Raw genomic sequence first — 17914 nt, forward strand, 5'->3', positions numbered from 1 at the left:
ATACTTAGTGCCCCAAAAATATATGTAAATCCCTTTTTTCTAAAATAGGTCCTTATATGTCCAATTTTTTTCTCTTTATCTTTTCTGGTGCCTTTGCCTAACTGCAGAACCTGCGCAGTGCAAGCGGGATTGTGCAAAGTTGTTTTTTTAAGGTACAGTAACAAGCTTATCTCAGCATACAAATAACAGAAAGTTTCCTATTTTGGATAAGACAAGGACACTATGACCAGAGAGTAATTGAATTACTCCCCCCTTCCCTTTGAAGACTTAAAGTGGAACTGAAAGGTCCAAAAAAAAAAATAAGAGTTTCACTTACCTGGGGCTTCTACCTGCCCCCTGCAGCCGACCTGTTCCCTCGTTGTGACATACAGATCCTCCGTTCCCCCGTCGCGGCTCACTTAGTAGTGGAAGCTGACTTCTAAGTCGACCTCCACTGCCCCCTGGCCACGCCTATCCTCATCGTGTTCCCGGTGCCAGGAGCGTCCTGCGCAGGTGCAGTATGAGAATATCTGGAAGCGTGAATGAGGATGCGCGCAGCCAGGGCCATGTAGGCGCAGTTGACACCAACTGCGCAAAGTGAAAGTAAGCCGCGGCAGGGGAACAGAAGATCGGTATGTCACGTCGCGGGCACAGGTCGGCTGCAGGGAGCTGGCAGAAGCCCCAGGTAAGTGAAACTCTTAATTTTTTTTAGACCTTTCAGTTCCACTTTAAAGGGAACGTTAAGTGAGGCTTCCATCTTTTATTTCCTTTTAACCAGTACCACTTGCCTGGCTATACTGCTGATCTGAAGCAAGCATGTGGCTAATCCAGGTAGACTTCAGTCAGACAACCTAATATGCATGCCTGTTCGGGGTCTATGGTTAAAAATATTAAAAGACAGAGGATCAGCAGGACAGCCAGGCAATATGCATTGTTCAAAAGAAAAAAAATATGGCAACCTTATTGGAGGAGATTTTAAACTAGGATCTGGGGGGAGGCGGGAGGATAAAGTCTCAATATGTAGACAAGATAAGGTAAAAAGACAGTGGGAGCCTAACATTATGGGGGGTGGAGAGGGGGGTGGGGACAGTGTAAAGATTAAGGAGGTTGGTAAAACTTCAAGTAGCCTATTTCATGTAAACAAAATTGGTAAATGTGGTGGTAAAAAGTGCATGGTAACCAATGCGCGGAGCCTTGCAAATAAAATAGTCGAACTAGAGTTCATTCTGAATGACAAAGGCTATGACATTGTGGGAATAACCGAGACATGGATGGACGAAAGCCATGACTGGATAGCTAATTTTGTGTTTAGGAACCCCAATAGCGCTAGGCTAGCTACATGAAAAATAAAAAAAAATGTGCAAAAAACATTCCCGCGGGATCAGAACGCCAGGAAGGTTTATGAAGCTGCAGAACTGCGATTACTACAGCAGATTGAAAAAGCTGCAAGAAAAAATGAGGTCATAATTATGGGCGACTTAAACTTTCCAGACATTGACTGGAGTATTGAGGCTACCCATTCTGGTAAAAGCAGCAGATTTCTGGCAGCACTACAGGACAATTAGTTGACTCAAATGGTAACGGAACCAACTAGGGGGAATGCGTTACTGGATCTGATCATTTCTAATAGACCAGATAATGTATCAAATGTGCAGGTTCAAGAACATTTGGGAAATAGTGATCGCAACATGATAACGTTTGATCTGGTGACTGATAGGCCACGGGGCAGCGGGACCACTAAAACTATGAATTTTAGAAAAGCAAAGTTCAATCAAATTAGGCAGGCACTAAGTTTGGTGAACTGGGATAATGTACTACAAGGGGAGGACACTGAAGGGAAATGGCAAGCCTTTAACCCTCCTGGCGGTCTAATTAATTTCGCCAGGAGGGAGCGCAGCAGTTTTTTTTTTTCTAAATCATGTAGCGAGCCCAGAGCTCAGCGGCATCCCCCCGCCCGCTTCGATCAGGAAATCCCGTTCAAAGAACGGGATTTCCTGGAGGGCTTCCCCCGTCTCCATGGCGACGGGGCGGGATGACGTTATCGACGTCGTGACGTCATTGGGAGTCCCGATCCACCCCTCAGCGCTGCCTGGCACTTATTGGCCAGGCAGCGCATGGGGTCTGGGGGGGGGGGGTGGCGCGGCGGATAGCGGCGATCGAGCTCGGGGCGGTGGCGATCGGTGTGCTGACGCAGCTAGCAAAGTGCTAGCTGCGTGCAGCAAAAAAAAAAGGTTGCAAATCGGCCCAGCAGGGCCTGAGAAAACCTCTTGCGCGGCTTACCCCGAACTACGTTCCGGGTTACCGCCAGGAAGGTTAAACTTATACTCAATCATTACTGTAGTATGTATATCCCATATGGAAACAAAATATCTAGGAATAAAAAAAGGCCTCTATGGATGAATAGAAAGGTTAAAGATAAAATGAAGAGGAAAAAGAATGCCTATAAGGTCCTAAAACAGGAGGGGACTGAGGCTGCACTAAGCAATCATAAGAGGTGCAATAAAAATTGTAAAAAAGAAATTAGGCTGGCAAAGATCGAAGCTGAAAATCAAATCGCTAGGGATATCAAATCTAACCCAAAAAAGTTTTACAAGTACATCAACTCTAAAAAAAAGAAAGGTTGACTGTATAGGACTCCTAAAGGATGAGGGTGGGAACTCAATGGTGGATGACCAAGGTAAGGCAGAGTTATTAAATGCTTTCTTTGCTTCTGTCTTCACAACGGAAACCGCACTGTTGCAAATTACAGAGGCAGAAGAGTCTCAATCTTCTAACTGTAATATTCAATTCTTAACACAGGAAGAAGTGAAGGCAAGACTAAATAAATTAAAAATAGACAAGGCACCTGGCCCGGATGGCATGCATCCTCGGGTTCTAAGGGAATTAAGTTCAGTTATAGATAAACCCCTTTATCTTATCTTTTGTGACTCTCTTTCAACTTGCAGAGTCCCAGTGGATTGGCGTACAGCTCACGTTTTCCCATTATTTAAAGGACTTACGAGGCCAGATTTGCAAAAAAAACATAAAAAAAGTTAGATACCTGTGCGTGTTTGCAAGGCACGGAGGACGCCGTCCGCGCCCTCCGTGCCGTTCCGCCTGGTCCCCGCTGCTTAATATGCCCCCGAACGGTCCCCGACCGCGCGGCCCGGGTCGTGCTCCCCAGCCTGTACCAAGATGGCCGCCGGAGCTGGCCGCGGCTGCACAGTCTGCATAGCCGCGAGTGCGGCTGCGCAGCTCTAAGGCCAACCCCCCGATCCACGTAACAGTAGTGTGGATCGGGGAGTTGGCCTTAGAGCTGCGCAGCCGCACTCGCGGCTATGCGGACTGCGCAGCCGCGGCCAGCACCGGCCGCCATCTTTGTGAAGGCTAGAGAGCCCGACCCGGGCCGTGCGGTCGGGGGTCGTTCGGGGGCATATTAAGCAGCGGGGACCAGGCGGAACGGCACGGAGGGCGCGGACGGCGTCCTCCGTGCCTTGCAAACACGCACAGGTATCTAACTTTTTTTATGTTTTTTTTGCAAATCTGGCCTCGTAAGTCCTTTAAGAAGGGCAAAAAATCAGATCCAGGAAATTATAGACCTGTAAGCTTAACATCAGTTGTATGCAAACTATTTGAGGGGTTACTAAGAGATACTATACATGGCTTCATAGTAGAAAATAATCTTATTTCTCAGCATCAACATGGGTTTACTAAAGACAGGTCCTGTTTGACTAACATACTCAGCTTTTATGAGGTAGTGAATGCTAATATGGATATTGGGAATGCTGTAGATGTGATATACTTGGACTTTGCAAAGGCCTTCGACACTGTTCCCCACAAAAGTCTGGTGCAAAAGTTGAGGATGCAAAGACTGGGGAAGAGTCTGTGTGCATGGATAGGGAACTGGCTAATGGACAGAAAACAAAGAGTTGTGGTCAATGGATGGTACTCAAAATGGGAGACTGTTAGCAGTGGAGTACCACGGGGGTCTGTTCTGGGTCCAGTGCTCTTCAATTTATTTATTAATGATCTAGTAGATGCAGTAGTGAGCAATGTTGCTATTTTTGCAGATGATACAAAATTGGGCAGAATCATCAGCTCTCAGGAAGATAGTGTCATATTGCAACAGGATCTGGATAGGATGGCTATATGGGCACATACATAGCAGATGAAATTCAATGTTGAAAAATGTAAAGTCATGCATTTTGGTCGTACCAATGGTCTAGCATCATACAAAATAAATGAGATACAGTTGGGGACATCAAACTTGGAGAAGGACTTAGGAGTACTCATCGACAACAAGTTAAATAATCGTACTCAATGCCAAGCCGCTGCAGCTAAAGCCTACACAATTTCGGGATGCATTAAAAGGGAAATAAAAACTTGAGATGCTAGCATAATATTGCCCCCGTTTAACTCTCTAGTAAGGCCACATCTGGAATATGGAATTCAGTTCTTGACACCACATTACAAAAAAGATATTGCAGTTTTAGAGCAGGTGCATAGACGAGCAACATAATTGATACGTGGGATGGAAGGTCTCACTTACCAAGAAAGGTTAGATAAACTGGGTTTATTTAGTCTAGAGAAAAGACGCCTTAGAGGGGATCTAATTAACATGTATAAATACGTCAGAGGGCAATATAATAGCTTGGCGGATGAGCTTTTTGTCCCTAGGCCTTCTCAAAGGACTAGAGGACATGATCTGCGCATGGAGGAAAAACGTTTTAGCCATTTATTTAGGAAAGGGTTCTTTACAGTAAGAGTGATTAAGATGTGGAATGCATTGCCACAGAAAGTCGTTATGTCAAACTCTATACCTGCTTTTAAAGGGGGCTTAGATGCTTTCCTTGCGTTGAAAGACATCCATGGCTACAATTACTAGGTAATGCCTAATGATGTTGATCCAGGGATTTTATCTGATTGCCATCTGGAGTCGGGAAGAAATTTTTCCCTTTTGGGGCTAACTGGACCATGCCTTGTAAGGGTTTTTTCGCCTTCCTCTGGATCAACAGGGATATGTGAGGGAGCAGGCTGGTGTTGTACTTTATACTGTTTGAACTCGATGGACGTATGTCTTTTTTCAACCAAAATAACTATGTAACTATGTAACCTCTATATCCCACTTGCAAGGGCAGAAGTGATGTCTCTTTTGGAATCACAGAGAAACAGTAAAGATGGAAACCAGCAGAAATTGTATTTAATTTCACATTTATTATTTTTTTTCTTAAAAAAAAAAACTTCTCCTAAATCTGCCAGTGAACACTAATGCCCAGTATACACAATGAGATTTTCTGGCAGATTTCCTGTCAGATCGATTATTTCCAACATGTCCGATCTGATTTCCAATCGATTTTCCATAGACGTAAATGGAAAAAATTGGTCGGAAATCGTGTGTACCAGACGTTAAACAACAGGATAGGTAAGCTTAATAAGCAATTTCTTATTGAATATATATTTTTTTTAATTCATTAGTTAAAGGACAACTGAACCGAGAGGTATATGGAGGCCACCATATTTATTTCCTTTTAAACAATACCAGTTTCCTGGCAGCCCTGCTGGTCTATTTGGCTGCAGTAGTGTCTGAATAAAGCCAGAAACAAGCATGCAGCTAATCTTGTCAGATCTGACAATAATGGCAGAAACACCTGATCTGCTGTATGCTTGTTCAGGGGCTATGGCTAAATGTATTAGAGGCAGAGGATCAGCAGGGTTGCCAGGCAAATGGTATGTGCTTAAAAGGAAATAAACATGGAAGCCTCCATATCCCTCTCACTTCAGTTGCCCTTGAAGTTTAAAGGACACCCGAGGTGAAAATAAACTAATAAAATAAACAATTGTATCTATCCTCCTTCTCATAAAAATGAATTTTAAAAATATGCCACAGTCCAGTTTATTTTATATTTAAATCTACTCTTTAAGTTTTTACTGTTTTATTGTTTTTGCTCAATGACACATTCATTGAAGTATGCCAGAGATAAAATCTATGAACTATTGACCCTTTTTATCTCTTCCCTGCTCTCAGAAGCCATTTTCTGCTAGGAAAGTGTTTTTATAGTTTTAATATCTTATCAGTGGGAGTCGCACTGTAGTCTGACCCAGTTCTGACTCAGACAGGAACTGTCACTTGCATACCTGATGTTTAACTCTTTCAGGCAGAGAAAGACAAATAACATTTATATTGCGCTTTTCTCCTTGCGGACTCAAAGCGCCAGAGCAGAGCAGCAGCCACTAGGGCGCGCTCTATTGGCAGTAGCAGTGTAAGGGAGACTTGCCAAAGGTCTCCTACTGAATTAGTGCTGGCTTACTGAACAGGCAGAGCCGAGATTCGAACCCTGGTCTCCTGTGTCAGAGGCAGAGCCCTTAACCATTACACCATCAGCCAACTGCTGAGAAAGAAAAAAAGGAACAAAGCATAGCTATTTGTGTGCTAGGCACTATACATACACGTCTCTCTCATCGTGTCACATGTCACCTCAGGTATCCTCGAATCCCGGGGGGGGGGGAGGGGGGGGTATCTGAATTTACAAGTAAATAATAAAGCAGTTGTTGGCAGATCAGCACTCCTGCATGAACAGTCCCCAGAGAGATATTGTGCACCATCTCACCGTACATCATATGCTGCGCACATTATTCACAGAGCCCGCGTCTCAGCCGAGCAGAGAGAATATAGAGTTAATACGTCTCTCCAGCACACAATCATAAATTCCTAGCTCTTCTCTCTGCCATCATAATAAACTGATATTAGATTAAAGTTTAACAGCCCAGGGCAGTAATGGATCCAGCCCATCCATGTGGCTTGCATTGTTCTAGCACAGTACATATGCATTACCTTATTGCCATTCACGATGATGAATGACTGCACTAAAGCTCTTACTCTCGGAAAAGCCAACGAGCAGAGAACTTTCCCAGCCTGCCTCCTTCCGAGGCTCGGCCACCTCCTGGGAACATCTCAGCCATGAGACGTCGTCTCCAGACAGAATATCATAACCGGCGTATTGGTTACGTCTAATCAGAGCGGTTTGAGGGATTAGGTTAGCGGTGGGGGAAACGGCCTTTGAAGTGGAAAAACAAAACTGGATGTTGGGAGTGCTGCAGGCTGCGATTTGTGCGGCTTAAAAACAAATCACTTTCACCCTAAACAGTGAAAGTGGTGGGAGGGGCTTGTGGGTCGGCGCACACGCGGGAATGAGATGCTACAGGCTGTGAACTAGAGATGGGAATTTCGGATCTTTTCAATGATCCGGATGATTCGAATCGGATCATTGAAAAGATCCGGATCTTTGATCCGAATCTCGGATCATTTTACTACCGAAGCATTCGGGGGTGAAATGAATAGCAGAACAGGTCTTTCCCTGCTGTGGACAGGAGAAGGGGAGGGGGGTGGGCACACAGAGAAGGGGAGAAGATGGACAGAGGGCAGGGAGTGGACAGAGAAGGGAGGAGGGACGAGCAGAGAGCAGAAATGTTTGTTTGCACACAATACCCACATGCTGCAATCATTATGCTTTACATATATTTCACCTATATGCTCATCTGTGTACTTTGAATGCAAACGTCGCACAGTGAAAGAAAGCATTCCCCAAAGCATTCCCAGAAGTAAAGTGCAGCTGTTTAGAGCAAGTGCAGGAGGGTCATATTGCGCTGCAATCACAGTGCCTGCAAAGTTACTGAGCTGTGTTGAGCTGAGCCAAAAGCTTCCAATGTGTTCACTGTGCACAACTACGGAACAGACAGCCTATAATGAGCAGCACATTATAGCCAGTATGTGTGCTCTACACATATCTGGCAGTGGCACCCATGTCCCCTCTCTCTCATCTACCTGTCTCCCTGCACAGCTGGCTCCCATCCAACAGAGCGATCCATCTCTGCTCTGCTCCCAGGACCCCGCTGCCCGCTGAGAGGGGGCGTGTCGCTCCTGGCCCCGCCCCCTTTGCAATCTGAATCACTCATTTTGATGATTCGGATGATTCGACTCACAAAATAGATGTGGATCAAAGATCCGAATCGTTCATGATCCGGACAACACTACTGTGAACTGCTCTTCTTGCCTGCAGGACTGACTCAGCTTGTATTCGGTGAGGTTCAAATGTAGTGTTTTGTACAGAGAAGCAAGGCACCCCTGGCAGGGCTGTAACAATGGCTCTCTGCGACTCCTATCAATGCGGGAGGCTGAGGGGGCAGAGTTCGGCATACATTACCTGCTTCCAGCGGAGTGACAGGCAAGGCTGGAGACTGGAGTCAAACTTTTTCTGCCCTTGGGCAAGCTTTCTTGCAGCTTCCCTTCCATGTGCAGCAACCCCTCCTATTCCTTGTGCAGCCCCCTCTTCAATGTCTAACATTCATGTACAGTAGCCCCCTTCAGTTCTATACAGGTACTTGGGCAGCAGTTCCCCATTTCCATGTGTTGCTCCTTATTTGCAACCTTTGTATTCCATTTGCAGCCTCTTCTTCCATATGCAGCAATCCCTCTTCCATGTCCCTTGGCCAGCTACCGCCCAAGGTCCAGGCCTTGTTGGCTTTTCCAGAAATCTGGCCCTGGTGACAGGTCCTCCTCCCTTTGGTGTAGCAGTGTGCCATATAGTCTATCTCATTGCAGCTCCTGATGCCTGTCACATGACATGCAGAGACGGGATCCGCAAGAAACTAGACTGTATGGCTCAGCTACAGTGAAGAGAGGAGGACCTGTCGCTCCGCTGCAGTAGGTAACATAAGACACTCCGATGCCATGATCTGCTGTTTTGGTGAGGGTTGTAGCGTCGTTGTTTTGCAGGGGAGCTCAGCCAGCAGAGTTTTGTACTACTGCGATCTTAAAGTAAACCTGATATGGGGGAATAAGTTTTATTTTTCTTACCTGGGGCTTTGTCCAGCCCCCTGTAGCCTTACACGTCCCTCAGGTTTCCTCCTGATTTGCTCTGAAAAATCATCAATAGCAGGCTACTGCACATGTGCAGCCCAAGACGTGCGCCTTCTCAATCGCTTTTCGGAGGGGGCACAGCGGCACCCAGGAGCGGACCAGGAGGAAACAGAGGGACCTATAAGGCTATGGGAGCTGGAAGAAGCCCCAGTACAATAGAACTTGTCCCACGCATCTCAGGTAGATTCAAAGTAAAGCTGTAAAGGAAAAAAGAGCCCTTGGGGGATAGTTACCTCTGGCTCCTAATGAGGCTTCCCTGTCTCCCTCCACCAGCCTGATACAGTGCTGGCTGGCACCCCGGAGAAGATTTATGTCTGCATTCCTGTGCAGGCGCAGAAGCGGCTCTCTGCTCGAACTCCAGGAGAAATAGCCAAGCTCACTCGGGTCTGCTCTACTGCGAAGATGGCTCGCTCCTGCACAGTAGAGTTGGCCCAATCAGGCCCGGCTATTTCCAACAGAAAATTGCGCAAAAGGTGGATCAGCACAACACCAGGCCGCCTCCGAATGGCCTCCATCAGAGATGCGCTGAGCCCCCCCAGGAACTACAAACGCACCTTGAACCCAAACAGAAGCTCTGCATATACACCAAAAGCATGGCTGTTAAGTGGGAGCAGCTGACCAAAAACAAATTACATTAGTCCATAGCAAGCAGGGGCGTAGCAATAGAGGGTGCAGCAGTAGCGACCGCATCGGGGCCCTTGGGCCAGAGGGGCCCCGAAGGGCCCTCCCTCAACTACAGTATTAGCTCTCTATTGGTCCTGTACTCATAATAATCACTTCTATAGATACTTTGAATAGTGGTAATCATTAACAAACTGTTTCCCATCCCTTCCTTGCACCTCTGACTCTGTAGTTGCCATTGGCAGGTTTTGGTGCACCGTATCAATTGCTATGTATAGAGTGCTTGGGGGGCCCCATTGTAAAACTTGCATCGGGGCCCACAGCTCCTTAGCTACGCCACTGATAGCAAGGAAATGAGCAGCACTACTTAAAAACAGGCAAGTGCCTACCTGCAAAAGAGTGCAAGCCCCACTTGTGGGATATAATACACACCGAGCATACACATGACCTGTCTACCACTGGAGGATGTTGGTTTCCTGTAACAGCTTGCATGCAACCTATTAAGTACTCGTCCCTCCCACTGAGAAGAAGTCAATCCTCCATGGGAGGGGCCTAACACTAACTAAATCCTAACCTATGTATATGCATAGCCTGGGTGCGGCTAATCAAATAAAATCGAAAATTGAAAATTGCGCAAAAGGTGGATCAGCGCAACACCAGGCCGCCTCCGAATGGCCTCCATCAGAGATGCGCTGAGCCCCCCCAGGAACTACAAACGCACCTTGAACCCAAACAGAAGCCATGCTTTTGGTGTATATGCAGAGCTTCTGTTTGGGTTCAAGGTGCGTTTGTAGTATATGAGACTATGCTGCTATCTAGGCTAAATGCAGCCTTTCATCTGTGTGCTTTCATTTTGGTATGATGTGCAGCTGCCTGTAGGAAGTGTCTCTCATAGGAATGAAACTGCAGTCATCATCAGTATCTATCAGACAGAGTGCACACAGAGCACACAGATCATATTGCCACACGTGTCTGTTTCAGAGATTCTCTCTCAGCAGCAGCAGCCCCTCCTATGTCATCACAGCTCTCAGTATGCAAAGCAGGAAATCTGAGCCAGGAGGGGGAAGGCTTGGGCTTGAAAAGACTCCACAGAAGAGTAACTCAGCTATAATGATTCCAGGTCAAACCTAGACTGAGCCAGTCGGGGATTCTTATCACAGCTGATAATAGACTAATTAAGTAGATAAGAATGAAACTATAGGCCCATACACACGTCTGATTTTTGCGAACGCAGATGGCCGTGCGATCGGAATACAACTGTAGTCAGTGCTGCGATTACCAGAAAAATGCATGCAGAAGTGCAATAGCGCATCATACTGCAGTGCAGCGCATATGATGGGAACGGCACTATACACGCTGCCGAAATGCGCATGGCAGCATGTATGATGTGAATGAGGCCTGAAGGTTATTATGCTGTTGCTTAATCTTTTGGAGCGGAGAGGGAGTTCTGAGTTTAGGTCCACTTTAAAAAATGAAATCTGTTTTTCAGTGGTTAATAAATTAAATATAAAAAAAAATCTGCAGATTATCATCTTAACCTAAAACATAAAGAGGGGAGAGCGAGACACTCACCACATTTCTGATCTCCAAATCTTGCCCCTCCTCCTTCTTGCCATTGGCACTGATAGCCGCTTTTCCCCTATAAAACAAAGTCCACATATGTTATATGGGTTATTAATGAATATCCAGGTTTCGGGGGTGCCTGAATTACGCACCCAGAACCAGCATACAAGAAGAGGAGCCAGTGATCTACGGGACAGATCTACTCAACCCCAGTGACGCCGATCCCCAGCCAGTCCAATTGTTCACGTTGTGCCGCTTATCTTCCCTCCGTTATCCCCCCTAAAGCATAGCAACACAGCGCCTCATCAGCTTCACAGCTGACACTAGTGTGAGCTGCCCCACCCAGTGATGTCACCCAAGGGGATTAGGTGCTGATCCCTGATGGGCGGCATGCTTTGGGCCTGTGTAAGAGCCCTAAGAGGTGGCTTCTTGATAAACATGAATATTCCAATCCTAATTGCTAATTTAACAATGTAGAATATGTTTAATATATATATATATATATATATATATATATATATATATATATATATATATATATATATATAAATTACCAAGGGGTAAGCAGCACAAACCAAATTTTTTTATGCAATTCTATGCAAAGCATGCACGCAGCGCTGGAGGTCCCCAGACTCCATAAGAAATATATAAGTACAGAGGGGCGGCTGCATATATATATATTCTAATTGTCAAAATTGGGCACCCAAATTTCCTGGCGCCTCTTTTTCACGCACGCCATCTCAGTATGTTCAGATTTTAAATACTGAAGCCTCCAAAAATACCTGGTTTTACTTGTCAGTTCTCTTCAGCATTAATGCCATAGCAAAATTCTACGACTTTCCTGGTCGTGGATTTTGCTGCCCTCCTCTGGCAGAGCTGCAGCGCTGCAGCTCTGTCTCCATTCCCATCAATCTGCGCTGATCCCCGCCTCTCCCCGCCCCTCTCAGTGAAAGATGACAGAGAGGAGCGGGAGGAGGCGGAGTTCTTCGGAACAGAGGCAGAGCTACTGCAGAAAACTCTGTCTCTACCCGGAAGGAGCCCCGAATTTTGCCCCAGGGATTTCGGGGGATATTAATTGAGTGTTCAGACGCGGGGATGCAGCGTTTCAGATTTCTGGATTGAAAACAAAAAATGTTTGATTTTTCAGTACAACAGATAGTTTTTATCCAATTGGAGTAAGATCGAACGGAAAAATTGTAATGTGTGTATTCACCTTGAGGCTAGGTTCACAGTGTGAGTTGCATTGCTTTCCTGTGACAGTGGTAAAGCACCACTCTGAGCGCAGCCTTATGGTGGCCACACATGTTACAATTTGTCTGTTTGATTTTACTCCAATTCCATTAAAACCATCGATTTTGTGAAAAAAAATATAGTTTTTCTCGATTAAAATCAATCGGTTGGAAAAACACATTAACCCTCTGGGCGATACAATTACATCGCCCAGGAGGGAGCGCAGCACTTTTTTTTAAATCATGTAGCGAGCCCTGGGCTACATGATAGCCGCTGCGCAGCGGCATCCCCCAGTAAGCAGGAAATCCCGTTCAGAACGGGATTTCCTGCTGGGCTTCCCCGGTCGCCATGGCGACGGGGCGGGATGACGTCACTGACGTCATGGACGTCGTGACGTCAGAGGGAGTCTCGATCCACCCCTCAGCGCTGCCTGGCACTGATTGGCCAGGCTGCACAAGGGGTCTGGGGGGGGCTGCGCAGCACGGCGGGTAGCGGCGGATCGGCGGCGAGCGGAAGTTACATGCAGCTAGCAAAGTGCTAGCTGCGTGTAACAAAAAAAAATTATGCAAACGGCCCACTAGGGCCTGATAAATCCTCCTGCGCGGCATACCCCGAGCTCAGCTCGGGATTATCGCCCAGGAGGTTAATTTGGTCAGAAATTGAATGGTGTGTGGTGGTTTGTAGGAAAGTCATTTCACCTAATACATTTTAAGTTTACATTCAAGAATAAAGAAACTTTATTTGTCAAAGTGACACAATAGATAAAATGTATTTCTTCACTGTGATAAATGTAGTGCTGTTGATTAAAAGAAATGAGGAATAATTTAACCACTTAAGTACCAGCGGTCTCTGCCCCCCTAAGGACCAGAGACCGCTGGTACAAGAACGACGGAATCCCGACGAATCGCTGCGTATACACGCCGCAACCGCCGTCATCGCCGCACGCCGGGATCCTCAGGACATAGACTCTGCCGTCTCTATGACAGCAGAGTCATGTGAGCCGGTCAGGAGCCGCTTTCATTGGCTCCTGACCGTGTCTATCAATGTAAGCCAATGGGAGCGGCTTACATTGATAGATATGAAAACGGCTCCTAACCGACTCCCGTGCCTCTGCCGTCATAGGGACAGGTCTTTGGCATCAATAATCTGCATTGAAATGAAACAAATCTGATTGCCTGTTTGTGGCTCCACTACCTTTTCTGAATTTCAACCCCAATCACCCAATGACCAACTTTCCCAGATTTGAGGCTTGTGCCATTAACAGTGCAAGAATGGCAGCTATTAAATATTCCCTTGAAAATCAATAGGTTAATTTTGATTGGCTTTTGTAGGCTCCACCCACTTTTCTAAATATTAATCCCAGTCACCAAGTGGCCAACTGTGCAAAGGTTGAGAACCCTACCATTAACAATGGCAGTAGTTTACATTTTCCCAGTGAAATTTGTATTTCTCTCCACCCACTTTTTGGTTATGGGGATAAAAAGTATCCTATATGTTATTCCAGGTAGTGTATTATGTGTGTGCCAAATTTCATTCAAATCCATTCAGCCATTGTTGTGTGATTGAGTAACAAACAGCCAAACATCTAAACTTTCACATTTATAATATTAGTAAGATTACACCTAATTTAAATCTCTTATTCAATCTTTTTTTGTCGTGATTGTGGCAAAATCAAACATACGTGTGTTGTACATTGGTTACAAGAGTCTAATTTTTCATTCGAGTGAAAAGAAACAATCAACAAAGAATTGAAAAAAAATTTTAATGTGTGTGGCCACATAGAGTATGCAAGAAGTCATAGTTAATCGTGGCGAACAGCCAATCACAGAAGTACAAATCCATCCCCTGATGCATTGATCATGCATTCTCTTTGCAGGAGGTGGAGAATGGTTGGCCCGGCAGGCCCGCTGCTGGTGGTATAATAATGAAAAGCCCAATTGTTTCCTACGAAAAAAAATCCGGCCAATAAATGGGGAAGTACCTCAACTACTTCAAATCAACCGCAAAGCTGACGGGGGCCGCACAGAGCAGCTTCCAGGGTTTGGGGTTCAGCTCAGCGAAGGCAGCTTGTTTTCCTCCCTTTCTGCACAGAAGCCTCCCAACTGCAATAGATCAAATCTGACAGATCGGCTGCATTAATAGGCACCATATGGGTCCAATTTCCTGACCCCGAGGCCTCTTCTCTGACAAGTCAGTGTACAGGCACACGGGACGGCACAAAGGCCTGGACTGCGATCCCTGAGGACCAGAAACACGTTCACCAATCATCAGTCACAGCCAGCCCATCCTACAGAGCAGATCTGAGTCATGAAGACACGAAGGACCCGGAGATGTGTGCAATAAAAATAAGGATTCCAGATTAACCCTATGCATGCTACAACTGTGTAAGAAAGTAATAGGCCTGACCAGACAAGAGAGCAATTTGACGTAATCAGCCTTTTTTACACGGTTATTGCAGAGTTAGGCCCAGCACAGGCCTGCAGTTCTGGTCACCTGAAGGAATCATTGTTGGGCATACATCAAATAAGGGCGCCTGGAAAATAGGGTGCGGGGTATAGCAGAGGATTCAATTCTAACTCCTAACCCTAACCTACAACGCTCTCCTCAATCTCTCTCCCCGGTACATATCCTCACTAATTTCCAGATACAAACCCAATCGCAATCTCAGATCGGCACATGATCTTCTGTTATCCTCCTCTAGAATCAAATCCTCACATTCACGTTTACAAGACTTCACGCGCGCTTCACCCCTCCTCTGGAATGCCCTCCCTCAACACATCCGTCACTCGCCAACCTTTGTTGCCTTTAAACGCTCTCTAAAAACACACTTGTTCCGACAAGCATATGCGCTACCTCAGGCCACTTCCCTTTTGTCCTAAGACCAAATTGCACTCCTACTAGGTATCCTAAAACACACAACCTCTATATATGTGCTGCATACTACCCCTCCTCCTGTTCAGACCCCCCCCCCCCCCCCCCAAATCCCTTTAGATTGTAAGCACACAAGGGAAGGGCTCTCTCCCCCTTTTGTTTCTTGGTAACCATTATACATTTTATTCGTCATGTTAATTTTATCACTGTCATTACCAATTCTATAATTTGTTTTTGTATCATTCTTTGTATTTTGTCACTAATTATGTATCTTGTATATTAGTGTACACCATTGTCTGTATTATAATGTACCCCATGTTTGTTTCTTACTTTGTACAGCGCCACGGAATATGGTGCCGCTTTATAAATCAATAATAATAATAACAATAGCCGAAATCTTATAATATTGTCTATAACAATATTTTTATTGCTTCCTCATGTAATAAAATTTGAAACTATCGTCTATAACAAAAGATAAAAATATATGTACAACCGTAATAACTATAGAAAAACATTGGTGAATATTACCGATATTTTACTACAACTAAACCTAACCCTATCCCCAACTCCCCAGCTGCTCTAACGTGCGCCTGTAACGTCTTAATGTGAAAGCATCCTTATTCTGCACAGCCCCATTTGGGGACTTTGTCCACCACTGGGACTGAGAACCAGTTGGTGGGTGTCGGAGACAGTGGTAGAAAGTGCAGGATCATCCATCCATATGCACGGAAAAAAAATCAGTGCATGTCCAGCTCTGTGTCACTGCCCAGTAGTGATGGTCACGTCTCGGAGAACTCATGGAGAAGCATAAGGTTAATAATTGGTAAACTTTAGGATATTCTACTTTTAAAGTGTAAAGAAGGATCATAAATTATTGGTATTACTGTAAATACCAAGATTTTACTATAACTAAACCTAACCCTACTCTCACACAGAACCCTCACCTGACTCCTAACCTTAACCCCCCCCCCCCTTCCCACCGCAAAAATAAAACAAACACATTTTTAGGCACCACTTTAGGTGCCCATTGACATAGCGGCATTGGGTATAATTTGGGTGCCTTTAGCACCAGCAGGCGCCCAAATTTCCCCTCAATATCGCTTTTTTTAATGGGTAGCTAAAGGGGTGCCCAAACTTTCTCTGCTAGCGAGCGCCCAAATTTCCTGCCTCCTACCCAGGCAGCTTATGGTAATGCAAAACCACCAGGCATGCATAAAGGCCTAAACAGAGTCTGTAGGTGGCCCCCCAAGGTGTCTCCCTCCCGACTTACCTGGGGACTTTGCAATGAAGGACTGACAGAGAAGCTCGCCTGCCAGGAAAGGCAAGATGCTACTCTGCAAGGGCCCCCAAGGGACAGACATTGCAGGGGCCACCAAGGCACAGTTAAGTTGGGGTGTGATGTGAGGGCGCAGCCAGCTTAAAGGCCCTGGTAGGAAATTTGGCTGCAGCAAAGGGCCCCTAATGATGATTTTTGTTCTGGGGGGGGGGGGGGGGGGGGCTGTCGGCAGGCTCCCAGGTTAATCTTACCCAGAGGCCCCAATGTTACTTGAACCGGCCCTGTTTCTAATAGCAAACATAATAGCAATAACACAATACATCGCTGTCCATTTCCATTGACAGTCCGGTCTGCTCACACACAGCCTGTCCCAGGTTCCATGGCGGGCAGCCAAGCGGTGACACATGAACAGTTGGATGTGACCCCCCGAAGCTCGGGGTTGGTGAACGCGATGGAAATCTGAAGACTTCCTGTCCGCACTGTTACCTTCCTGCCTGCTCGCATTAGCTGTGTGTAATCGCCTTGTGAAATTGGCCGAGCCGCGGTGCCTTGCATATCACTTGCTTCCTCCTGACAGATGTTAACAGCTGTACACGCTCTCCTAGGCCCAGCCAACCGTCTGCTGTGATGGATCCAGCTAGGAGCGGCGCACTCACAGGGACGGCCTTCCAAGACGAGTCTCACAGCACTTACTAATGCTGGCACATCATGATCTCCTCCAGTCAAAGCAGAAAACCATAGTCATTAATAAGACATTTCATCCCCTCTCACTGGTGGATGGCTTCCATACTGTCAATCTGTCGCTACTCAAGCTGACTTATCTACTGGCGGAGATAAATTGGAAACACATTCATAAGAAGAGGCAGAAAATAGAGAATTTTATTCAACGTTAGGAATAAAGAGCAGTGTTTGGGGATGACTGGTGTGGCTGGTATTGGACTTCCCAATCTTGCCAGCTCCAACTTTAAAGTGAACCTGGGCAGCACGGTGGCCTGGTGGTTAGCACTCTTGCCTTGCAGTCTCACTCTCGCCAGGGCACTATCTGCATGGAGTTTGTATGTTCTCCCCGTGGGTTTTCTACAGGCACTTTGGTTTACAGATAAGTTAATTGGTTTTCCCCTAAAAATTAGCCCAAATCTATGATACATACGCTATATGATATAGACATATGACTATGGCAGCAAGTCCTGCTCAACCGATATCTCTCACCTTGTCAGCAGACAGGGGCAAAACTAGAAATCACTGGGGCCCCCTGCAAAACTTTAGATGGGGCCTCCTTCCCCTGCACACTTAAAGCGGATCCGATATGAAAAACTAAATATAACAAGTAACTTGTCTATGGCCTCAATTCACTAAGCTCATCTCCTGTCTTTAATAACGTTTCTATAGTTATCACCATGGTGATGAGGCATGTCGTATTCAGGAAACATTTTACCTCAGGCAAACCTAAAGTTAACTCTTCTGTCTTTAAGTTAACT

The 17914-nt window shown here is 45.9% G+C and overlaps 1 protein-coding gene across 1 annotated transcript in view; it reads right to left on the reverse strand.

The window, feature by feature from the left end:
* Positions 1-17914, reverse strand: part of LOC137571225 (histone-lysine N-methyltransferase 2D-like) — a 117205-nt gene that overhangs the window by 49464 nt on the left and 49827 nt on the right. The window contains exon 3 of the mRNA XM_068280068.1: positions 11069-11135. Coding sequence (XP_068136169.1) covers positions 11069-11135 — 67 coding nt within the window. The remainder of the gene's footprint in view (positions 1-11068; positions 11136-17914) is intronic.

This window comes from Hyperolius riggenbachi, chromosome 4 (genome assembly GCF_040937935.1).
Source record: "Hyperolius riggenbachi isolate aHypRig1 chromosome 4, aHypRig1.pri, whole genome shotgun sequence".
Taxonomy (NCBI): domain Eukaryota; kingdom Metazoa; phylum Chordata; class Amphibia; order Anura; family Hyperoliidae; genus Hyperolius; species Hyperolius riggenbachi.